This window comes from Psittacula echo, assembly GCF_963264785.1.
Source record: "Psittacula echo genome assembly, chromosome: Z".
Classification (NCBI taxonomy): Eukaryota; Metazoa; Chordata; class Aves; order Psittaciformes; family Psittacidae; genus Psittacula; species Psittacula echo.
This window is the reverse complement of record NC_137742.1, coordinates 57,008,724-57,034,939: the sequence shown is the minus strand read 5'-3', so window position 1 is coordinate 57,034,939 and position 26,216 is coordinate 57,008,724. Positions and strand designations below refer to the sequence as shown.

Below are 26,216 nucleotides of genomic sequence, written 5' to 3'. Positions count from 1 at the left end.
AATCTATCTCAGACAGACCTGTGCTATCACCTCAACTGGATCTTCCAGCAGACGGTGGTGGTGGTGCAGTGTGGTGGTACAGACAGCTCCTAGAGCAGCAGTCCTTGTGACCCCCCAGTAAAAGCAACACACTTCTACTCTAATGAGAAGTGATGGCATTTAATGGAGAGGCAGAGAAGCTCCTATCATACTTGATGCTCATTCTCGTACCCAGCATTACAAAGCTTAAGTCTTGCTGTGCTTTTAGTGGACAAAGATGTCATTTTAAATTTCTGTGCCCTGATGTCCCCCCAGCTTCCTGTATGGTTCTTGCTCTTGCTCCATGATGTAAGCTAAATAATATAGGGGAATAGTTAATTTTCGTGTATATCACTGAAAAAATTCATGCAGCAAGACTGAACCTCTGCTGGTGTCAATCAGCATAGTAGGGCTGAAGTCAGTATCAGTTTATTCTAGCTGAGGGGCTGACCCCACTGCACCACCTTGAGAGGTTTTCCTTTTGCCCGTGGATGATGACAGAATTTAGTTTAGCAACAGCTAAATATATTAAACATTTTTATATTAAAATAGATCACATGAAGTAAAGAATTTCCATAACTGGCTTTCCAAAAGTCTCTGATTAAAGAATTTCATGAAAAACCATAATTCAGCTAGCTTGGAAACAGTTAACATGATAAAGGAAGTCCTCAGCTTTGCAGCAAAGAGAAGAAAAGCAAGCATCATGAAGGCACTGGAAAGGCATCTTACTGCCCTGCTGCATCAACCTGCAGTCCTCAGAAGAAATTCTCCCTTGCCTGTAGTCAATGGCAGCCTGAAGGAAATGGCAACTCCCGTTGCCCACAGAAAAGCGATCACGTCATTGGTAATACTGAAGACAACGTGTGACATCAACAGATTTATGGTGAAGCCAAATGGAGCATTTGTGTGGGCTGTAATCGATTGCTTGGAGTTAACTGCATCATATTTACCAGAAAATGAGAAACAGTTTACAGAACATGATGCCAGGAGCTTGGAGAGGCAGGAGCATCCTGTCTGTAGCATAACTTGAAGTCTGGTCTTCAAGTGCATGCGTGGGCAGAGAAGATATTCTGTGCACCATCACCCCTCACAGGTGTACTGTTCACATATGCATGCATACTACTGTACAACCAACCTAAATGTCTGATTTTTAAAAGCACAGCTCAGCTCACTTGCTGCAAGGATAAACTGTCCAGTCCTGATCATCTTTCTCAGATATGCTAATCACTAAAATTCCTCAGGCTCCCCTGCTGAAGTAATCTAATGAGATTTGACCCAAAAACGGACATTGATTACAAAAAGATCACAAGTACATTTTTGTTCTCTTTGCTCTACACAAATGTAATGACAAACTCTGCTACTGATAGGAAGGATGAATGCTAGAAATAACTAGGACGGCTTTCAAACGATGATATTCTGCAGCTGTCATGGAGTCCAACAGAGATTGGGGCTGCTCGACACCCTGTCAAATACCAAGGCTCCTCTCTCTATGTAGATATGCACATATGCATCAACACCCTCCCTGCATCTGCATGCATGCCCATTTTATTATGCCATGTACACCTAATAACTTCATCCTACAATTAAAGCTTCACACACACACATGCTAACTAGCAGCACCCTCTCTGCAACACACATGCACACAAACCTAATGACAGGCACCAGAAAAAATCCAATGCAGCTCTGCAGACAGAAAGAGCTCACTGAAGCTATGCAGTGCACACCCAATCCAGAGCGATTCATGTCTTATCATTATGTATAATAAATAACAGTGTTTAATAATAACAGCAGTGCCGTGCTGCCTGCGCTCACACCCTTCCGACTCCATGCTCCTAAGGCATTTCTGCAACACGTTCCTATGCATGAAACAGAATGAAAAGCAGGCAGGACACGATCACTGCAAGAGATAGGCTCCGGCAATGAAAGCTGCTTCATGTCGGAGTGGGGTCTTCCCAGCTTTCAAATGTGTGATCTGCATGTCTAATAATGAACAGATTTAGTCAATCCATCATTTCTGGCATCAGTCCCTTACCTTGAAATGCTGCAGCTGAAGTATCTGGTCCTCAAGCTGTTGTCTCTTGCCTTCTATTTCTGTCTGTCTTTTCCTTTTCTCCTTGGAAAAATAATTTGAGAGAGAAAGAGAAAAATCTTGTCAGAGAAAAGGAGGCTTTAAGGGTAACGGATTCGTAAGAGCAGGTAAGCAGTCAAATGCATCTGTACAGATGTCACCAGTCCCATTTCACCTGCTCCTCTGCCTGCTGGTATGCAAGCAGCAGCGTCCTGGGAACACGCCAGCCAGGCTAGCCCGTTGCTTGCCAGCAGGAGAAATTCTCCTCTCTCACTCCCGGCAGCCGGAGCAGCAACAGAGTGCACAGTCCCAGAGGAGGGGAAAAAACAGTCATAACAGCTGAGAGTGAAGTTAAAGGGACAAAGATATGCTTTTGCATTTACTGTGTGGTGCAATTCTGCGACAGTAAGGCGACACGAAAGCAGTGGGTGGCATCACAGAGGAAAGGAGCATGTTTTTCCCCAGCAAGGCTGGTGGCAAGGTTTTCCCCACGCTCCATGGGGAGAACGTGTTTCAGCCAGATTGCACAGGATCTACCTGCAACGCACATGGGACTGATAACCCCCAGCTGACTTTGTTTAAAATTCAAGCTACCAGCACACCAGCAGCTGGCCCTTACCAGCTCCCAGTAGCTGGACTGACTGAGTGTCACCAAGGACAGCATGATCATTTCCACGGCTGAGGGCTGTCATGGTCACAGTCATGGGCAAGCCACTCGTCCGTGCCTAGGCAGCTCCTTTCAGCAGGCAGCAGACTCTCTCAGGTGTTCCAACAGCAGAATGACCTGCTTCTCTTCCCTGCAACACCCTTCCCTTACGGAAGATCAACAGCTGTTTTTTTGTAGTCTTCTGCACCTTGTGGGGAGTGTTTCTCCTCACCCACCCCCAGCCTGGACCAGGGTCCTTCTCCTGATCATTTTACCTCCTTTAACATTTTTCAGCCAAGAAAGAAATACTGAGTAGTAAAGAAGGCAGTCAAATAAGCGTGCCAGCCTCGGTTTTTACTGGAACATCAGTTTTTATTCCTTACCTGTGAAAGCTTGTTTTTGTTATTTAAATATTTCAGCACCTGTAAGACTGGGTTTGAAGACATTAGGGAATTTCTCAAGTCCCCAACGTAATTTTTGTGTCCCATTTCTAGGTGCCCTACTCATGCTCTGGGAATTCTCTGCTTTCTAGGAATTTTGAACCTTTATGCCTTGTCCTCAAGGGGTGTAAAATAAGATGCTGCCTATGAAGAAATTAATTGTGCTTATACTGGACATCAAATGAAAGCATTTGGAGTGAAAGCATTACATTTACAAGGAAGATAAGGAAGCCCCCTTTTTTTTTTTTTTTTCCCTTAATGCCAGGCTCACTCAAAACAAAGTAAAACATGGAGCTGGATAACTGTTTGGACCACTCCTGCCAAAGAGTTAGACATCAGAAAGGTGATAGGAGGGCTGGAGTAATGAACCCAGAAACGGCAAAGCAGACAAATGATGCATGTGTCAAGTACTTCTCTAATACACTGCACACTCTTACATGCTAATTGTTTGGGTATATCCACATCTATACAGAAACACACATTCCCTGCTCTCTGAAGTACGTAAGAATATTACTGCTGAAAAAAAATATTCTGCTGAATTTGTTCTGGAGTGGGAAAATTGGCTTTCTGAATGACTAGAATGTCACAAACAGTGCCTGTCTTCAGCTGAAAACTTGACATCTCACTTCTTTGTGCACAGAGATGATCGTTTGCATTTGTGCACAGGCAAACGTAGAAAATTTATGCATGCACCTTTAAAAATGTTTCCTTATATAAAATTGATAGTCTCTGGATCATCCCTCTTATTACTCCTCCAATCCCTATCTCCTCTTTGCATTTTTGAATGGAAAGGGATATCGCATGGCTGAGGGGTTAAACTGCACTCGCAGCATTTTTCAGGCATCTGTCTTGCCATTTTCTTCCTTCTGTGACATTAACACCATACTTTGGAGACTGAAAAACAGAACCTGTTCTTTACTATTTACTCAAATAGCTGGTCAGTCATGGACTGGAACAAAGTAATTCTAAAAGCTGTTCCAGTAAATGACCTGATATTCTCAGAGTAAGGATAATCGCGTCCTGTTTGTGCCAAGCGGGCCAGATGACAGAATGTTTGAATTTCACATATGTAGACACTAACACCCCACATCTGACAGTCCATAGGCCAGCATAGGGCACTTACATCTTCACAGATAACTAACCTACATTTTTATATGTGTATATATATACGTACATATGTGTATATATATGTGTCTACATATATACAGCTATATATATTGTGTTCTACCCTCCACAAAAAGTATCTTGCTAAAACACATGATGGAAATCACCCCAGTACCTCCTCTGGCTGGCTGTGTAATGCTATTTAATAGATGTGACAAGACAGCCTTATAAAAGATAGATGGAAACTTCTTTTTTTTTGTGAGTAAGGGAAAGCACTTAGAGTGTTTTCCCTATAGGCAGTAACACAGCAGGCACTAAAAGACTTGAAACTACTTACTAACTAGTGGGCTTCTGTGGAGTTAAACTGGAATATTGCTCACGTATCCATTTCATTGGCTTTCAGTCAACCTCACTGCATGCCTCTACCTTATATCTATATATATATAGATATATATATATCACCATATACCTATATCACCCCATACCTGAGGATGACAGCAAAAGTTTCCTCTGAAGGTTGCATGAATTGCAGCATTGGTAATTAGCTATCAGGACATTTCAGCTTCAGGTCACTGAATCACATTAAATTTAGCTTTCTTCAAGTCACTGAAGGTTGTGGTCGTATGTGTTCTGGTTTATATGGCATGTTCTGAAAAAATGTGGTAGAAGACTGGACTGGATGGCAAAACTCACACCAAAATCAGCATGTTAAGTGTTTTAGACAGTCAGTAGATGAAACCAGACTCCACTTAAGCAGGCTCCTGATTCACAACTTTACTGAAAACACTGGGATGTAAAGTGCATGCTAACACCTCATCATTTGTTAAGGCACTTTTCTATGTTGAAGCCAGTAAATATTCCTCATTAGTCTGTTCACATACTTAGAGATACAGAATTTAACTGCGAATTTACTGAGGGTCCTGGCACCAAGAAAATAAATGCTTACAATGCAGAAATTAATCCATCACTGCTTCAACTAACAGTTAACATTAAATTCCAAGAAGTGACCACCAAGAACGTTCTTGATCTCCTCCCCTGAAAGGATGCATGGAGTTCAAGCCATAGGCAAAAGGTGGGAGCTCAGAGGAAGCTTGAGTATATACAGGATAACAGGATTTTGTACAGTTCCTGCACCTTTTGAGGGGAGTAGTGAAAATTGCCAGCTGGAATGTCAAACACACCCACCCTGTTCTTTGAAGCTATGTTGTGGATACCCAAGTGTTATTCTTTTTTTTTTTTTTCCAAGAAGTGAAGGGATTATAGGATCTAGGTTGAGAAGAGGTGGAGAAAACAGGCACTGCAGCCAGTTTTACTGTGAATGTGGTAGGTTTAAAAGAAAAGATTTGTATCTGTCTGAAGTGTGCTGCTTTTGTAAGAATATAGATGGTCACCACGAATGGTTACCTTTCCAAACTAGCAGAGGAACATTTGAGAGGTATACTCAGGATGCTCTGAATGTTTCAGATATCCACGAGTAAAATAAGATTTAAACCTTACATCTCTCCCTTCATTTAAAATACAAGGAAAATGGGGAAGTGAAAGTGTTTGATTTTTTTTTACTCACAGACCCAAATGATGAGAAAAGGACATAGGTCAAATAGCAAGGTTACTCAGCTATTTGATATCTGTATAATGAAAAATAAGATTTGTGCTCATCCACTCACATCTGGATGTGCAACATGGAAACCATGTATTTATTTCCTTTTTCAAGATGCGTGATTTCAGAAAGGATGCAATTGCTTCTTAGCACTAAAGGTGACCAGTGCCACTTTCCTATTTCTGAAAAACAAATATATCAGATAGATACTTGGTAAGATGCCATCTACTTGGAAGGGAGAGAGATGTTGGGAGGAAAAAACTGAGATCTGTAAAATCATGACTGGGGGGCATGGAGACAGCCATGGGCATCTACTGCTCACTCTATCTTCTCCTGTATGAGAAAAAGGCTCATGAAGTGAAACTGGATGGGGCAGGTTTGAAGCCAAAGCAATGGTCTACTGTGGAAATCCATGTCTCAGGGTTCTGGGGGTCCCAAGGTGCTGAGGGTTCCAAGGAAGCATGGGGACAGTCAGAGAGAAAGAATACTGTAAGGCTTACTACTTAAGCTGAAATTACATCTGGTGCAGGAAGTCCCTGAACCACACGCGGTTTTGAGGGTGTTTGCGAAGTTTCTGTATGCTTGTCCTCTCATCCTCATCTTAACCCCACTGATTTTTTTATTCATCAGAGAATGGGTGCAGGATTTTTGTCTGAATCATGTGCTTCCATTTGATCAAAATAACCTATAGTTTAGTATCAGACTTGTCAAACTGTTGTAGTCAAACAACCATAAACCACCACCACCAAGAGCCCCAAGTCCAAAGATAACATAAAACCTTTGAAAAAACCAAGTTATAACAAAATGCTTCTCCATGACACTGCAGTAACAAAACACTTCAATTTTCCATTACAAAATAATTTTTGACCTTGTTTAGAAATCTGCCTGTTCCCACAGTGGTACAGAGATTATTCAGTTCACAGAGTCCTAACTGCCTGCTGAGAAACATGCACCTCTAAACCCACGTAAATCCTTGGGGCAGTAAAGCCTTGGTAAAGCCCTCTGCTCCCTTTGTACTGGCAGAAGCACTTGATTTCTTGGATTTAAACCCAGCTCAGAGATGTGCAGAAACCACTCCAATGGGCAGCACAGAAACTAAACACTACTTGATTGACCTCATTGAGAAAATAAATGCCCAAATCTGACGGCAGGCTAAGGCTTACAGTACAGGTATCCAGAAGGTATCCCCTGGTGGGAAAACAAAAAAAATCCCCAACTCAGCACAAAACCTTGTGACTTTTGAGGAGATCGGCACAGTGACCTGGATCAGCCACCATTCCTAGTTTTAGCAAAGAGGTTTCTTGTTGACTTCATCCTTCATGCCAGGGTGTGACCAGCCCACCACAGAGGAGTGGGTGGAAGAGGGAGAGCTCTTGCCTGTCATGGCAAGGCAAAACAAATGCACTCAAAAATGGCACAGGGGGAGGAAAATTAGTCTGCTTCAAATCAAGGAAAACAGTTACAAAGAACTGTCTTTAAAGGATCACCTGAATTTCTTCAGCAAGACATTATTTTCTCTGCTCTACGCAGTTGGCAGATATTATTCCTGGTTTATTCAAAGCTCACAGATTTTTAGGGCAGCAGGTAAGGAAACAAACAAGCAAAATTGCTGCTGACACCTCATATTTCTGTTGCCAGTTTAGGGACATCCAGAACTCTGGGGGAAAGGAGCATATGGGTTCTCTAACGATTTCAATCTGCAGTTAGCACAATCCCAAGAAACTATTCCTTATAGAAACTGAAACTTTCTGCAGGGTGGTAGTGTAAATGACTACCTTCACTGTGGCTCCTTCACATCGCTCAGCAGTAAAATCAATTCTGTAAATGTGTTTCCTATTTTGCAGTTCAGCAGTAATGGTTCACTGGAAAGAAAATATTAAGAAAGACAGGACGCCAATTTTATCACTTTATTTCCTCTTACTTCTTTCTTTGCCCCCCACCTCTTCACTGCTGTCTGGTCAATTCTTTCATTTTCCTGTTGTTTGAAGAGCAGGAAACTCATTGACAGCAAACATCCCTACCAGTCGCAAAGATGTAGCCCACTACTGGCAGCACTTTGTGAAATGAAGTTCTAAACATTTGATGCTGTTGTAAATAGCATACAATAGAAAACACAGTACCAGAAGAGGCAGGATGCAGAACCGAAGCGAGGCACTGTTACACAAGAATAAACATGCCTTGAAGGTTGGTGGCAGGATGCCTGCTCCTTTTGATTCATCAATGCCCACTTTCACTACTTGCTGCCAGTACAAGAAGTGGAGCCCATCATCTTGCCAAGTGTATCAGACTTGATCACCATGTGCACTGGCATGACTGTGCTTGGTGGAAATCTTCCTGTTATGGGCAGCGACACAGTTTCTCTATTTTCAAGCTGGAGGCTTCTCTCTTCTCCTGCTTGGAGCACTAGGAAATATGTGTTGCTTCAGATTATGAGAAATGACTCCTCTTCTACTCTGCTCCCAGCAGAACCAGAGTCTGTACTTTCTGGTTTCTGAGATCCATTTTTCTCTGCAGCTACACCATCAATGTAAACTATTGGCTTTACTCCCTTAGGCATTTTTCTGCAAGACCCTCTCTGTCCCAGTCCCCTGAAACCTGTGGCCACTTGTCTAAGCTTCGTTTCACTTAAAACATGACCAGGAGACAATTTTCCTGCATCTGTATACTGGAATCCAGCTTCTGAATTAAGGAAACTGCACTCTGTAGTGTTATGTAGCATCTAGAAAACTACCACCCTTTTTCACTTATAGTTTCCCTGTGCAGGAGGCTTTGTACCTGAAACACAGAATCATGATTTCAAACATCCTAAGTGCCTAGGACCTTGGTGGTTCACCTTACTGGACCTTTTTCATATGTGAACAAAGCAAACTGTGCATTAAAAAGTTCTAGGTGGGATGCAGGAACAGCAGGAGTACAAGATGCTGTTGAAATGCTTTCCGTGTATCTTCCACATACCCACATATCTTACAACAAAGCTGCGATCGTTTCCATCACTCCAAGCAACAAGCAGATGGGTTATTTAGGAATGAACAACAGGAGTTTGAAATTGCACAGGTGCAGCAGATAAATGCCTGAGGGAAGCAGGTGAAACCCACCTAAAAGATAATGGCTCCCTTCCTTCTTGCTCTTTCCATGGTTGTATGCACAGCAGGAAGCAAAAGAAAGATTGGAAACAAGGTAAACAAGTTAATGATCTTCACCTCCTCTCTTGTGAAGCTGGCTTAAACTGGAGATTGCTGGGTTGAACCCCATTAAATAGACAGCACAGCATGCAAAAAAATGTCTTGGCATGTTTGTTTTGGACACAGAACAGACTTAATCCATAGAAGCAGATCCTGATGAGGGAGTAAGTAGAAAAGCCTGGAAGTTATAGAAATGCTTTGTTCCTCCTATATTGAACAGGCTCCTGCTATGAGGAAGGCAGAATCACTTGCAGAGAACTGAACCCTCAGTGAGAAGAAAGAAATACACTGGCTTTCATTGTAGCTTCACATCTCTTTTCTCCAGTAGTGGGTGTCGGTGAAGTTATTTGCTCATGTACATGAATAGGGTGGTTTAAGAGAGGTGAAGAGATACACTTTGTTGGAATCAAATTAAGTGCTGCCAGGAAAGGAGCAAATGCTTTTGGTCTGCAGTCCCATTTCTTGCTGATTTTGTCATTTGCATGCAAAAATTGAGAGAAAACAATCTTGAAATTAATTTTCTCAATTTCACCTAACACTTAAGCTACCCTTGCACAAGGTCAAAGGATGTGTTGTTCCTGTGGTCACCTGATAAAGCAAATTGAGTAGCTCTGTGTCGTCACGTGAACTGTCTGCAACTCACGGTTCAAATAAGAGAACTGTAAATTAGACATCAAGGTGTGGGACACCAAAGGAGGAGTTCACCCACATGGGGCCCTGTAGTGTTACTGAATATGTTATTTGAATATGTTACTGAATATGAACATTTTATGACTGTCAATGTCATACCTGAAACTATGCCTAACAAAGCTTAGGACCCTCTCTGGTAGGGCAAAAATCCACTAAAGCGTTGCAGCAAAAACTTCAGCTGCCCTGCACACTTATAAATATAGCTCCCTGGTCTCTGAATGCAATCACCACAATGCACACAGACAACGACTGCTTAATTAAAATCACCATGCATCTCAAACAGCAAATAAAAGGATGACACTGCTCCCAGAACAACAGCTCTTAATGAAAAGTGATGAATGCGGGAAGGAATTTCCTTTTGTAAAAGTTTCTTATTAGCATTTTTGAAAGGGGACACAATGGAAAATATCTCATTGAGATGATGAAGTAAAATTATTTTAGGAGGAAATATGGTTTCTCTGATATCCCATGAGGAAATTCCCCCTTTGAGGGAGCAGCCATCCCCATTTTGACACAACCAAGATTTTACCCGCAATATTCGCCTTTCACTGAATGCTACTGGGTCATTGGAAGGGGTGTTTCAGGCGTAACACAATCCATGTGCATTTTGACTGGGCCACCACCATAACGAGTCCTTGGAGTACTAAAACTTTTAGTTGACTTTCCTCTTTCCTCCCAAATCTGAACAGAAACTGAACAGGGGCTGAGACCCACAGATGCTGCTTCCCTCCAGTTGCTGACACGAATAAAGCCACACTTTCCTATGTATTTATAATTTGATCAAGGGTGTCATGATCAGCCATTTGGCTGCTGATTGGTGACCAGGGTCATTGGAGTTTAGGTATCTTTTCTATGAGATGTGACAGTGAATCAAACAGACATCTTATCAACGCCAGATTCCCACCCCTTGTTAGTTCTACATCAGCATTTCTTCCAAAACTTCCAAGTTTTGACACTGACTCTGAAAACAGATAAGAGCTCAGGGCCACCTGACTCCCGTAGTTTCCTTTTCTGTGGCACCAGTTATTTCTGGAAAGTGCCCAACAGACTATGCAGAGCACATTATTAGTATAAATCATGAAACAGACAGATTTATCTATTATTCTGGGTTATCCTTAAAACCAGTCATAAATGATAGGCAGCTGAACTTTGTTACCTGGTGTCTGCTACAGCTAACCTCCAACACCATGCGTATAGCTTGCTAGCGCTGACCTTGCTCAGCCTGAGGAGATGGGAAATTGAGTGCCTTCACCTAGCAAATAATTTTTCTTCCTAAAAATATGGTGGAATTTTTTATCTAATGTTGTGTAGAACAAATTTTGAAACTTCTATTCTCTCTATAAAACAAGCAAAATTCTGAAAGAAGCTACTTTTAATAATTTTTTTCCTGTGTTTTTCTTAAAATTTTTTTTTTAGTGAAAGACTGTTAAGTAGCGTTTGGTTGAAGCCTTCATTCGTAAAAACATAAAACAAGGAGTTTTCTGTAGGCTAAGTAAACTATTTGTAGAAAACCAGTTCATTAACTGTCCCTACACTCACATTGCCGGTAATTGGCCTTGGTTTAAATCCATGCTGTTCAGTGTATACCCTTTCACTGTTTCCTTCTGAAAAGGAGAAAGACAGGATTTGCTCGGTATAGGCTTAGTTTACTCACTTTTCCACAGCTTCCAAGAAAAGAGCGTGCCTCTTTTTTTTTCACCCTCATGGCCTGTACACTCTAAGTATCTCTTCATGCTGCCAAACAAGATATTGTAAAGCTTGGGGTAACATCTCTGCAAGAAGATGCTGAATGTGCCGAGAAACGTCTGTACAATGCTGATCTTTACCTACAAAACAGGTCCTGATTGTAACATTATGACAACCATTAAGGAATCTCAAACTCCTGTGTTAAGAAACAAAAAATAAATCACAAAGGTTAAAAGTCAAGCTGAAGCTGTGATTCCTGATGCTGGTTTTCTCCTAAGCAAGTGCCTGGTGAAGATCTGGACACTTTATTTTTCACTTGTTGAGAACTTAGATTGGAATCGCCAAGACTGTGATTTCAGTAGAATTTGTTTACCTTCTTTATTCATTTTAACTGCATGTATGACAAACATCCCCACTTCAAGAAACTTAATCTTCCCCAGGACACAGCATATGAAGCAGGAAGAAGAAATTGGATTTTCTGTGGTGAAAAGGGAACAAACTGGTCGGGCTGGTCAGCTCGGAGCAATACCCAGGATCCATAGGGATGATACCTGCACTAATTCTGGTACTTGAATCATAGCCAGGTTTTTGCTTGTTATTTTCTAAGTAATGGCAGAAAAGACCAAAATGAAGGCATTAATACATTCAGTTGGGCTTTATACTTTAATCCTTATGGTCTGGCTGGATCAGCCAATTATTTCAGAGTCTCAGTGCTTCACGTCAAAATGATTTTGCTGAGGCTTCCTCCCTTTGCTTGAGAGTGCGGTACTTGCCTACTAACACTGAAGCTTTTGGTGCTGACCTGTGTGGCACCATGCTGGATCCAGTGTCACAGAGCTGTGCTTAGCAGCTGTACTGTACAGTGCTCCTCTACTGCTGAGAAATGCTTCTTGTTGTTTGCAAGATAAAGTTATTAGCTCAAAACCCTTTCTTTAAGCTTTTGTCTAACATTGGTGTGAGTTAAAGATACTCAGATTAGCTGATGCTCAGGCATCTACTGATGTAAGTTGCAGTTGCTGATGTGTTTCAGTCTTAACTTCTACATTCAGGTTTACACCAAAAAGAAAAAGGGACAGAAATGTCCTTACAAGGACAGGCGGATGCAGTCAAGAGCCTGAGAATCACCACCTTCCAGCTGCCAGCATCTTTCCAAACTGGTAATGCTGATGAAATGATACACCATTTCACAAATCACTATTCCGGCTAAGTTTCCCTTTATTTCTGAAGGGGTTACTTTCCTCTTGCTTTTTGACCAGCCTTGAACATCCCAAAAATTTGCACCTTGTAAAAGACCACACAGGTCTGAGGGGCATCAGTGCCCCCCTCCAGTTAGGGGGTAAGTCCCTGCTGAATCCTAGAGGCTGATGGGGCTGCAGCACATGCTGTTCCTGCGTGCTCTCCAGTTCATCAGGAGAGTCACATTACTCCAACATGAGACCGTAAATGAGATTGTGGCTGAGAGGGTGTATGCATCTCTGTGTTTGGTAAGCATGCCTGGTGTGTGATCTAGGTATGTTCAAAATCCTACCCAGCCTTGGCATCTTGCCTACACAGCACATAAAAGAATTGGCTGCATCTCCAACCAGCTTACTTCTGGAATCTTATTTAATCTGACAGGTGTAAGATCACATGTCTCAACACTGAACCTTTGTAGTATGCAGGAGGTATTACCACTATGTCATTCCTTTAGATCAGGCATCCCAATGTGTTCTTTGTGAGTAGGAGCAGTTGGGACATTACACTACGGATTGCATAACAGATTCATCTGCCAGCCTTCTCCATGCACTATCAAAGGCAGAGACCACGCTGGTCCTGGCAACATGAACAAACCCCACAACAGCTTCTCACTACCTGTGTGTCATTTTAAGTAAGGAGGAGTGGGTAAGCGCACAAAGCCTGTGACACATGCCCATTTGGCTTTAAAGGGGCGGGCTGGCTGCAGATGCTCAATGCAAGGGTGCTCATCGATGCAGGTCACTGTGGCTTTTGGCAGGATGTAGAGGAGTACACAATGTCAGTCTGCTGCACCGATGGAGGGAGACCCAGAGCAGTGCAACAATAAAAAGCAGTCTGGATTTGACTGCTTTGATGCTTGGCTCCAGGACCTGGACCCATTTAAAGATGGGAAAATTTCTGCTGTGCAGTCAAAGGTTCTCCCCGTTCAGAAGACTGCCTGCATTTCTCTTTGATTTGCATCCCTGCTGTGAGGTGTATCTGGGAATTCACAGCTTCAAGGTCATCTCAGCAACCTGTATGACTGCTGCATGGTTTGTGCAGGTTTAGGTGTGGTTTGAAACAAAAAGGCTTGTACAGTTCAAATGAATTTCACACTTATCTGACACACCTGACAGGTTTATAAACTGTGAGCTGTGTGAGCAGTTTATTAAACAGCAAATTGAGTACAAAACCCCAAAACATGAAGATACCTGAAGTTTCAGGGATGTGGGTTGATTCCTGACTTTTGCTATCTGCTTCCTGCAGTCAGAACAATGTGGACTCTTACCCTGAACCCGAAGATGTCACATGGGTACTGTTTAACTCCTCCTGTGCAACTCCTCTGTTGTAACTCCTCTGGGTCTCCTGGAGACCTCTGCACAAAGGAGATTTTACAATTTTATAACCTCAGATTTTGAAACAGCTCCTCTCCCAGTCCCATGGGCACTTCCGTCAGATTTTCTTTGCAGCAATTTCTCCCAGGAAGGTGAAGGAGGGAAAGAATGCAACTGCAGACAGATCCCCTCCCAAAGTCATATTCTTTCTTCTTCCTATGGTAACTCCATCCTGACACACACAACACGCAATTTTGCACACCTAAGCTTCCTTAAAGGTCATATGCTTCTCTGAGACTGTCCCAGGAGGTTTGTCACCCTTCCTTCAAGCTTTATATTTTCAAGATGGATATCTTAGTCACCTAAGGGATTTAGGAGACATAAGGTCAGTGAATAGTCATCTTCTGCTGCTGTTTTTAACTTGTTGCTCTGCATGTTCTTGGTGGCCAGGTTGCTCCACGCTTTCTGAGGCACTGCTGGTTTTGCCTTAGCAGAGCTGACTCTGCCATCATATGGAACAGGGATATCTAACTTCTGGGCACGTTACTGGCAAACCTCCTCAGAGATACTCTATTTCATCTGTACAGTGATCATATGGTCTCTTAGCCAGAGGAAAAGGCAAAAGGAAAGAGGTAGAGGGACAATGACATCTCCCTCCTACCAAACGGCGACTATTGCAGAGTAAGGTGAGAATCAAAACTCATGGCTTTATTTGTTTCAAACTAAGCTAAAACTGGCTTTTTTGAGAAACACCCAACAATCGTCACTTCTTCACATACTCAAGAAAACTGGTGATTCTGTACTGAACTACTTACATCTTCCACACAAAACCAAACACAGTTTAGTGGCTGTGCTACTACCTGAAAAGCTGTATCATTGCAGAGCCCAAATCATAGAATCAGCTAGGTTGGAAAAGACCTTTAAGATCATCAAGTCCAACCATTACTCCAGCACTGTCAAGGCCACCACTAAACCATGTCACTGAGTGCCTTGTCTACGCAGTTTTTGAACACTTCCAGGGATGGTGATTCCACCTTCTAATGCTCAAGCATTAGAAATAAGAAATTTTTCCTAATATCCAGTCTAAAATGGGACACATTTACAGGCTTGGACATGATGCTGCACACAACTGACTCACATGTCTTTACAGGAACCTGCAGGAGGGAATGTAAAACCAACACTCACGATCCACTAAGAAAAGACATACTCAATGCTTTTCCAGGGATGACAGAGCAGTCTGGGAAAGTTGATGGGAATCTATTTCCAGGCACAGAAGAGGGGATAAAAACGCTCCCTCCTCTGTGCATTATCACTTGTGTAATATATAATTCAGTTATCCCTTACAGTGAAGGAATCCGAGTGAGGTTTTCCTCAGAGGTCTGAATCTTAGTGGACCATTTGTCCTGCAGAGGCAGGAGATGCTGAGCTCTGTACAAAAGCCAGTTCCTACAGCTCAGGTCAGCATCACACTTGTCTGGAAGTCCCCATACTGGAGGGGACCAAATAGTTCAGATGAGGAAAGAACCTGCAGCCCTCAGTAAGGTCTTCTTATTTTTCAGTAGAGAGATATTTTATTTTCTGCTTATGGAGAGTTTGGCAAACTAGTCTTGGGCTCTGAACTCTATGTTAAAATAATCACTTTTTGAAAGGACATTTAGAAAAAGAAAAGTACCTTCATCCTTGACCACTCCTGCCACACACTGCTGTTTCTTTGATGGCCTCTTTGGATCTCTAAATCCATGACAGAGAGAAAACTATCCACTCAAAAACTATCTTAATTTGGCTTCCAACTGTGGTGCTGACAGAGACAGAAAAGTTAATTTAGTCTGAAAGCCCTTTGTGGCAGATACAGTCTTTGTTCTGTATTTGCACAAAATTTAACACAAAGAAGTATGAGCTCCTTCCTGCAGTAGTTACGTCATTACAGCAACAGTCTTGCATCCAGACCTAAACACTGTGCACAGTGGTAATCACAGAGTCATAAAGAGGTTTATGTTGGAAGGGACCTTAAAGCTCATCCATTTCCACATCCCCCCCCCGTAAGCAGGGACACCTTAAACTAGACCAGGTTGCTCACAGCCTTGTCAGACCTGGCCTTGAACACTGCCAGGGATGGGGCAGACACAGCTTCTGAGTAACCTGTTCCAGTGCCTCACCACCTCACAATGAAGAACATTTTCCTCATAGCTAATATATAAGTTCTGTAAATTTTATTAAACTAAATAGATTCCCAAATCCTAACCCAAGATGGATCAAACCCTGGAATTTCGTGAAATTTTGTGGCTCAGATCCTTGGACAGGTATTTTGTCAAGATACCTTGCATTGTGTTCCCTTAGGAAGAAACAACCAGAATGTACCTGAGCTTTTCTTCTTGTTGCATTTCAGCATGTCAGTACAAGCAGAGTGGAAGCTTGAGGAAGAGCACATTAAACCCTAACTGTATTCAGCAGTGGTATAGATGGACACTGATTAAATCAGGATGTTTTCTAACTGTCAGGGGAAAAATTCCCGAGGTGGTGGCTCATAAAAGCAGGGAGAGCTTATTTCCCACAAAGACCTGCTCAGGATTTATAACTTGTTTATATAAGTTAAGCTTTTTTTCAGTTGAAGGACACTAGTTTAGCACACTAACAACATGTAAGTAGCAGTATAACCGTTAAAGAAAACAGTAGTACTTTCAGTATATTATCACTGGGACTTTCAAATGGCTTCACCCTTTGTTTTTAATACGAACAGAATGAGGTCACTGTTTTCACATCTGCAATGCATGCTCTTCCAGTGCACCAGAATAAACTTTACAGACTACATCACTGATCTGGCAAGCATCTGCCTCCTGTGCCACTGAAATAATCTGCAATCCACTTTTTACAAGGGTCAGCGTGCTTGCAAAATCACTCTTCTGTGCAGCCCCTAGAAATAACATATTTTCCCTGTCTGTACACTAAGGTCACAGCAACTAAAATGTTAAAAAAGACAAGCTGTAAGATTAGCTACATACCACAAAGAAATGAGGGCACAGGACCAAGCTCTTACGGCAAGCTGAGTTTTGCTTGACATAGATTACACACTGCCACTAAAATCAGATCATGGCAAGAGTACTAGTAGTGACGCTACTGAATTGCAAGCTTCTGTCCCTGAAATGCTGGGAGTTTTCTAGGTATCCCTTCACTCGAGCAATAACCAATTTACAGAAGTGCTCCAGCATGAAGACAGTTCACAGTGAGGCAACTGCCGAGCAGGTTGCTCTGTGAGATGAATGATGCAGCCTGAAGGTGAGGTGCTATTGATCAGCACAAGCCTTTCTATTTGTGTTCTCCACAGTTCCCTGAAAATCAAGTGTACAAAACTGTTTCCAAGGAGGGATGTTTTTTCTCTGTTTCCAAGGACAGATTGGAAGAGAAGCCTTGCATCGCCTTTTTGCCAGCAAGCAGCCTACAACATCTGACAAGATGTTTTCCTATGACCATGGCCATGGGATAGGGTGTGTGGGTAACAATCAGTAATATCACAAACTCTTTCATAGTATTTATATCTAAAGTGGCAGATTACTGGATCCCAATAGAGGAGAAAGTGTTTCATCTACGGGTGTCCATACTTCCTAAGTCTGGATTTGTTGGGAAAAAAAGAAGACCAGACCCCTTGGGATCCTCCAAAAAACTCAGCCTCAAACCTTCTTTCATCTAGTTTTTTCTAGTGAAAACAACACTTAAATCATCATATTCCCTTGACTAGAGTTACATAGGGCAAAATATAATTTGCAGTGTAGGTACTGAACATCACCTGAAAAGAGAACCTGGAGAGGGCAAGAATTTTGAGTTTACTTGTGCCAGGGGTTAGAAGAATTGTAAACATCATAGTATCTAGGAGCTCCTTCTGGAGATACCTCTACACATAATCTGCCTCATGCTTCTGCTGTGGGGAGAAAAACCTCTTTCTGCTCACCCTTGTGGTGACCAAAGCATTCAAAACCACCACTGATAAAGCACTTCCGTGGAAAGAAGGGAAAAAATACAAATGACAGAATAGAATGTATACATCGTAGAAGGAAGATGTTTAACAATAGGTTAGAAAATCAGTGCTCTTCTACCAGGGACCTTCAGGTCTGAGATGTGCTCTGCTCGGTACTGTGGTAAGCATTAGCGTAGAAATAACACTGTAAAGAGCAAGACCTTTCGTAGAACATTCCTTTGGGTCCAATCAATTCTACAGAACCATACATGTTGCCTTATAAGACCGCTTTCTCCCGAGTATACTAAACGTGTTTCTCATAGTCCTTGTTTGTGAAATAAAGATAATTATTTAGCATAACTTTGTAAAGCACAAACTCAGTCTATTATTTGACAGCTATGCAGAAGAGTTACACCCAGCTGGAACACAATAGGATCTTAATTGCCACCCACAGAATGTATAGGTTGCTCCCCACAATCTACTCCTTTCCTTCAGGTGCTTCTACTTCAATGGCAGAAAGCCGAAGGAGAATCCTGAGCAACACAACACAACACTTCATTATTACTGGCTCCTTTGCCTCGGGCTTCCTGGAGCAAGAGTATACCCTATAGCACAACTGATCATTTAGGTCTAGACGCTACCTTGCCAGGCTGTCATGACAGTTGAAGGTAAGGGAAAGTGCTTGAGGGGTCTCTACTTTTTTGCACAAGCTATTCATGTCTTGGGAAGCTCCAAAGGTGAGAAAAGTCACTTGGAAACATGCTGAACTCTTCATCACACAGCAGCGTAGCTGAAGGAAAATACCCTGAGGTATCAACAATGCAGATAATCTGATCCCCAAAGGGGAATATGTGGGAGCATTTGAGCTCCTAAAATAGGGAACTGAGAAGAAATTCTTATTCCTGGACCCATGATTTCTTTTCTGGTCTGCCTTGCAGCTGCACAATGCTATGCTTTTACTTGCAGCTAAGATTGTGTTTCATCTTTAACAAATATAATACATGCACAAAAGCAACAAACAATTTCTTCTGAGTCCCTCCCCATATTATTAGTCTTTAGAAACCCCTGTAGTTGACTAGATTGGAGTATAAAATGATGATCCACAGAGTCTTCCTCCTGCTATTGGTTTAGCACTTCTACTATTTTTAGCAGTCTTCTGGGAACTGGAAATATGTTTTGACAAAGATATCATCTTCCAGGCAGGGACACAAACAGTGAATCAGTCTATTCATATTAATGCCATGAGAATCATTACATCCAAGCCAGTGCAGGGCAAAGGTCTCTGCAATGCATGTTTTTTGCTTGTTACCAACAATTTATTTTGTTTGTGTGAGGCAATCTAGGGATCAGACTAGACTCTGAGACTGCATATCCACACTTTAATCCCATTGCCAGGGTTTAAGCCTCAGGTGTGTACTTTACTGGAAGATGGCTGTTTGTCTTCCTACAGCTAGCTATGGCTCGAGCTAGGTAGTTTATAGATCATGTGTCTCATATTCCTCCTGGAAGGCATTTTGTGAGCTGCAATTTTCAGCAGCAACCTCTAAGAAAATTTCCACTGGCGAAAAAATCCAGGTCCTGCTCTGTTCAGTGTAATAGATGCCTTCTTTGTATTAAGTCTTTGGTGTCTGAGATACTTCAAGTTCTGGAAACAGTAAGATGGGAGATATAAAAGCACTTCCTGTACAGCCAAAAAAGACTGTGCATGTGCTCCTGAATAGATACATAGAAGCCGACAGAAAAGTCCTTTTGCTAAATTGCAGAATTACTGTTCACCTATAATACACCGCAGTATCAGCTTTTTCTTCTTTTTCATACAAGCAGAATTACTCCCTGATATCTGCTTTAAATATTGAGAAAAATGACTAATAGTCTGCAACAAAACACAGCTGTGCTGACTTCTGAGTACCCACTTTTGTTCAGGGAGCACCAAACTGGAACTAAACACAACCAAGGAATTAACCCCTTTTTGTAACTAGGTTAAGCTCATGGGCTTAAAATAATTACAAAATAGTGGCTTCTCAAAAATTTAAGGTCTTTACTTTTTTTATCATGTATGTTAAGCATGGGATGACTTTGGCTGAATATACAATGCATTAGGGGTCACTGAAGAACCCAGCCTATGACATACTTTATGGGGCACTGCCTGGCACTAGCATCCAAAATATCACTGCCAGCCCAGTGTTTGTTTAGCAAAGAAAACACCCTCGCAGCCTGCAGCACTACTTCCATCTCTGCCAAAATTGCACTGGACAGAGGAAAAGTGACTGGTGGTGTCCAAGACTAGGCTGGACAGAGCCTCGGGTGACATGGTTTAGTGTGAGGTGTCCCTGCCCATGGCAGGGGGTTGGAACTTATGGTCCTTTCCAACCCTAACTGTTCTATGATTCTATGATTCCAAAATACGTCATTTTGTTGTTTACCATAGCTGCACACCAGGAGTTTTGTCTGCACCAAATCTCTTTTGGGATTTGTGGCCATAATACTATACTTGAAAAGAAATTTAAAAAATTGATTAATTTTGCTATTTCTTGGATGCATGCAACTCCCTGTGCATTGGGTTAGGGGACTGGGGAGTAAATTAAAATTATATGTCATTATCTTCTTTTGATCAATGCATTAGAAATGATCCACCTGTTCCTTCTATATTAGTACTTGAATAAAATCCTGTGGGTTTTCTGTAAGCAGAGATGCCACTGGAATGTGGGGGAAATTATGCTCGACTAAAGTAAGAGAAGCAGACTGCTGCTACCCATGTTCCAAATGGTGTTGATGGAGCTGCTCACAGCAAACCTTTTCACTAGCATTTGAAGAATGATGCTCTACACTTCCATTTCAGTATCTTGCCTTCAAAAAGGTGCTTTTTGTCTGACTCAGCTTTTTCCTGATTTAGGGATAAAATGGGAAATGTGGATTTTTTTTTTCCCCTACAACAATGTTTTTAAATGTGGAGTCTGCAGAACAGTAATGGCTAACTGGCAAACTCACTTGAGTACGTCAACAGATCAGGACCTCTGCCAAGTGCTTAAAGCTCTGAGAGAAATCAATTTTTTCCAACGAAATTGCAGCCAGGGCAGCAACACGCCACCCTTTTGTACCCACTCAACAGGAGTCATTTTTCACTTTGCTTCATATGACAAACAGGGAAAGCTGCCTTACATTTCATATTGTCAGGATAGATGCTAAGTCCCAGTGAACTGCACATTTCAAACTATAAACCTGTCTTTCAGCAACTACTTTTCCTGTAAAGCGCCAAAAGTAGGGGGAGGAAGAGAAGGGAGGATAGGTGAAAAAAAAGATGGTAAATAACAGTTGAAGCAGACAAAAGGGCTCTGTTTCTGAGTGCAAATGAAGCACAGCTGGTTTACAGCTGGACTGTATTCCCCTAGAAGGTATGGCACTGGGGAAATGCAGTAATGCTTTCATTACAATCAGGATGGTACAACAGAGTGGACGGGTGAATGGCCCTTTTCTTCAATGCCATAAAATGATAATAAAAAACCCCATTAGTTCTCTGCAGCCTTGCGTATTCCAAGACAGACTGTCATTTGGAAGATGGTAGGCAGACCACTGGTTGGCTTTCAAGGGATGCACAAGCAAATGGCTTGGAGGAGCAACTCATAATCCGATTCTGAGGACTGACCAGAAGCATTTCAGGCAGGATTTGGAAGCAAAGAGGAGGATATTAAAGCCTTGTGCCAGCAGAGCAAGCTGGAACTAATAGCAAGCTTCCCATTTACTTCATCCAGCTTGAGCCCAGTCTTCCTGTCATTTCTTAAGCTCACAATGGTGAAGCCTGCCTTTAATTTTTTTCACCTCCACCTCCTTCCCTTCCCACTTGATGGATAGTTGCATGAGCCTCCTAAAGGCTGCACACCAATATAATCCTTCTTTCTCTCTCCCTTTCTCTCTCTCTCCCTCCTTGGCCCACATGTTCATGTCAATGCTTCTATTTGTAACTTCCTCCTTCCTATAATTATAATCAGAATTCACTGGGATAAGATGTGGTGATTATGTGTTCAAAAGCTTTTAACAACAAGTACCCTGCTGTTTGTCTGCCCCACTTAAGGAAGCTTTTGCACATTGGTGTGAGTTCCTCTGGCCTGCCTGAGATAGGTGTTTAGCTGCTGCTTGAAATGGGGCCATGGTCTCTAAATTGCAGTGGCACCAAACCTGAAAGCAAGCTCCCTGTGTGCTTTGTTCTCTGATATGACAGATGAAAAATCGTAATATTTATTGAACAGTAACTACTCCCAAGACACAAAAATCATTGCTTCTGCAACAGAAGCAGCAGCAGATTTTAAACTTTTGTGTCAGATAGAAGTCTGGAGGCTCCTTCTTTAGCCTTTAGCACTATTCCTGGTGTGACACAGTAGTCTTTCTAACTGGGCTCACATAAGACAATAACTACCAGCTATAAAAAACTTTAAAAAGTGTGGCTATGAAACCCAAGAATGTAATATTTTTTCCAACCAGGAGTACATCATGAGCCACTCCAAGCACGGATGTCGACAGCTCCTTTGTTGCATTCCTCCCAGAAGACTCAAAGCTGGGAAAAGTCAAAAGCACCAGCTTTCTCCTTCTGAAGTTGTGCAAGAGCCTCTGAGGTTTCGCTATTAGCAGCCTCCTTTTGCAAACTGTTTATACCAAGGAACATTCATTCCTCTTGTTAAGGTCAAGCAGGGTTTCCTTAAGGCGGCAGAGCAATTGCCATCTCTGCTGCAAGGGCCTGGACAGAGGCACGACTCTGGGATCGCTGTCACGGGCATGTGCTGGGGATGTGGCACAAACCCAAAATCCAGCTCAGAGCACTGTAGTGCCAAGGGAAGCTCATGTTTGACTCCAAAGATAAACAATTGCTTTCTGATCATTTTCAAAGCCAGGATAGGCATCTCTATGCCCCACTAAGCTCATTAAGGAAATATTTGGTTAATCTTCCAACAGGAGGAAGTCACACATGTGCTAGTAAGTTACATACTTAAAAGGTGAACTCGAAGGCTTTTTCTTCTGTGCCTTTAATACTGCTATTGCTATGTGTGCAGCACAACATGTGATAGCAAAACTTTGAACATAGACCTTTTGATTTCTACCACAGGCAGTGTTGGAGACTTTCCTGAAAATAAACTTTATTCATTGATTCTGGTATAATAAATCCCCCATTTATTTTCAGTTATTTCACAAATGAAAACACTCAATGAGATTTCTTTAACTTAATTTCTCTGTGACTAGGAATTTAACTGTCACAGGGACAGAGGTTTCTGCATAAGGAGAATATATAGACAATGTAGATAGTGATATTACAGTTAGCCATGTGGAAGCAGAAAAGCTTGACCTACCCTGTAGGCTGACAAAACAGTTTTTTGCATATCATGCAAACAAGTTGTCTAATACCTATCTGTGCATGAAAAACATTTGCCTATATACAATGATAACCACAAAGCTTATTTTTGCCACCCAGCCTAAGACCCAGGTCTTAAAACTGGCAACACACCAATGCAGCTACTGCAAACACAAGGTATTTTTTCATCTTCTGCATCTAACTTCCTTTACTGGTTCAGGTTTCCAAATAATTTCCACCAAATAATCAAAAGAAAAGTTTGTAGAACATTATATTTTGTTTTTCAGTCAAACTAACACTCGAATCTGTCCACCTTTTCTCTTGCTATGTTTTTTTATTCAGGAGAATCTTCACTTTATGATGGGTAAAGGTACTCATGTAGACAGTTTGACAGATGCACACATCTTCTTGTAATTATCTGGATTCCATTTCATACACAGAGATATTTGTAACATCTCAGAGCTATGAAAGAAAACACTTCCCTTTGCAGATATCAAACATGTCATGCCTATTTTATTTTTTTAATTTGTTATCTAGGAACAAAATGTCATCTATTAAAATATAGAGGTTTTTAAAATAAAATTTATCAGAAGTTTTCATAAAGATTCATGCAATAAATGCAGAACATTCCAGATATATTTTGCTCAGGACTCATATGCCTGGGGACCTCAGTTCTCACCTTCTGAAGCAACAACTACTTAGGACCTATGTCTCAATGAAAATGAAGGCACAGGCACACACTAGCTTGCCAAAGGGCTTCACTGTTGCTGGCAATTGCCGTTCTCCAGCTACTGGTAACTGCCCTGTTGCCAAAAGGAACATTGATCTGCAGTAATGTTTCTACCCTGAGGCATCTACCTGAGTGTAAAGTCAGCCACGTTGCTTTAAATGAGAGAGACAGGTTTTCTATGCCACCGACTGTGGAGCCTCTACCAAAATGTACTCCAGCACACTGCTGGCCCCACCACTTTTGTTTTAGAATTTTCCCCATTTTGGTTCAGCTACAAAGTTCTTAAAAGCTTGCATTTTCCTTTTTTTTTCTTTTTTTTTTTCTTTTTTTTTTTTTTTTTTTAATGTAACTCTTCTACAATGCTGTCTAAAAACAGAGTATATGCTCATCAATCATTATCTAAGAAATACTGGAGTCTTCTTTAAAGCTTATGAATGTACTGGTGTTTATGGCACGGTTTTCCAGCATAAAAAAGGGGGATTGTATGGGCTTGCTGGTTTCCTCCCTTAACTGTCTCTTTTAAGTGTTTGGAAAGTATATTCAACCAACCCATGTGATGATGAGAACATAACAGCAGGTGAGCTAATAGGTGCCTGCTCCTGATTTCTTGCAGAAACCATCTGAAACAAGCTGGTGACAACAGTCTGATATGATGTACGACATGCGGGTTCTGGCTAGCCAAAATGAAGATGAGATCCTCAAAGTACATTTGCATAGATTATACCCCCCGGATACCATAAAACAACGTTTGTTATTTTTTAGCAAGTACAGCAGATTTAAAGCAATAGAATTTTCCTCTATTGTCATTCCAGTCTAATCCTATTAAAAATTTATAATTAAGCAAATTTTATCTTCATTATTGCCTGGGATTCATAAAAGGTTGGATTTCTTACCTACCTGACAGGCTTTCTTAACAGCTGTAAGTTCTTGTCTAACACAAAACCAAAATTGCATTAGAAAGTGACTGTTTCCAACACACAATTTCACCAGCATACAGAACTTGGACATTACAGGGTTTCTGCACCATATTGAACTATCCATCATGGCTGGCCACATCTTCATTAGATCTGATGGATCTCACTGAGCAGAAATCACATTACTTTTAAGGTTTGTTTTAGAGTTTGTGTCCCCCTTAGGGCAGACGTGTTATAGCAGAGCTTCAAAACAAAGTGGCTGGTGGGTGACATGCAGCCCACAAACCTAATTCTGTGTTTTGTCGTATGGTACCAGCACAGCAGGGGAATTAGCTTACAAGATTTTATAAGGATTTATAAGTCCATCTTGTAAGGTGACTGGCAATGAAGAGCTATTAATGACCACATGGTATGACTTAAGGGGGGGTCACTGTCAGAATTAAAAATAAATATTTTTACTTTTAAGCTATTCCACAAGCCATGATTGTATTTCATATTGTCACAATGTCTAATAATACATTAATCAGAAATAAGAAGTATATTTTTTTAATAATAGAATATTTAATATGATTAAAAGGAAAGATGAGCATTTACTTTTTTGATAGTTTTTACTTTTCTTTTTGAAAGGACAAATCAGAATCCTTGAAATCCTGTGGAGTGAGAGGAATGCTTGCCCTCTTACCATGTCTAGTCACCAGACCACACATTTTAGTTCAAGAATGCACATAAATTATACAGCCCTTTCCTGCAGCTGCACAGAATAATAAAAGGAGCTGCAAAGAATAATTTATTCTCTTTTCCATAGATTCTTACAAAGGACAAATAGCATTATTTTTTTTCCCCACCCAATAAGAAAACCTTGTTTTCTATTCATTCTTTTTTACAGAAACATCTAGCTCCCTAACACTTCCCTCTTTGACTTGAGTGATATGTTGTCAAACAAAAGAGTTTTAGCCTCTTTGACCATCCAGGTAAAATTCAGATCTGAGCACTTCTGCTAGACCGTCTCATCTCTGTTTTTCTAGGATAAATCAAAATAGCACAATTTTATGCATGTCTCTCTGCCCTGTCCTACAAGCTGTGGATGACACCATACCTATTTTGTGGGACTGCTCTGAAGCATTGCATGATTTAAAGTTGTCTCAGTCTTCCCATTCCACCATTCTGTATACAGTGATGCCCAGAAGATCCTCAAAAGTTCTGGTTACCATGTGCAGAAAACTGCAGTCACTCAGTCACACAAAATTTATTGTAGAGACCATGCTGTGCTTTCCCAGAACCCAATTAAATGCAATAAAACAGGAC

General features: G+C 41.5%; 1 protein-coding gene across 2 annotated transcripts in view; it reads right to left on the bottom strand.

Annotated features, from left to right (window-relative positions):
* LOC308232380 (paralemmin-1-like) overlaps positions 1-26,216 on the bottom strand; it is a gene marked incomplete at both ends in the record, with an annotated part of 124,010 nt that overhangs the window by 78,562 nt on the left and 19,232 nt on the right. For both annotated transcript variants that reach the window (XM_080638503.1, XM_080638504.1), the window contains one exon: positions 2,051-2,131. In XM_080638503.1, coding sequence (XP_080494629.1) covers positions 2,051-2,131 — 81 coding nt within the window. The remainder of the gene's footprint in view (positions 1-2,050; positions 2,132-26,216) is intronic.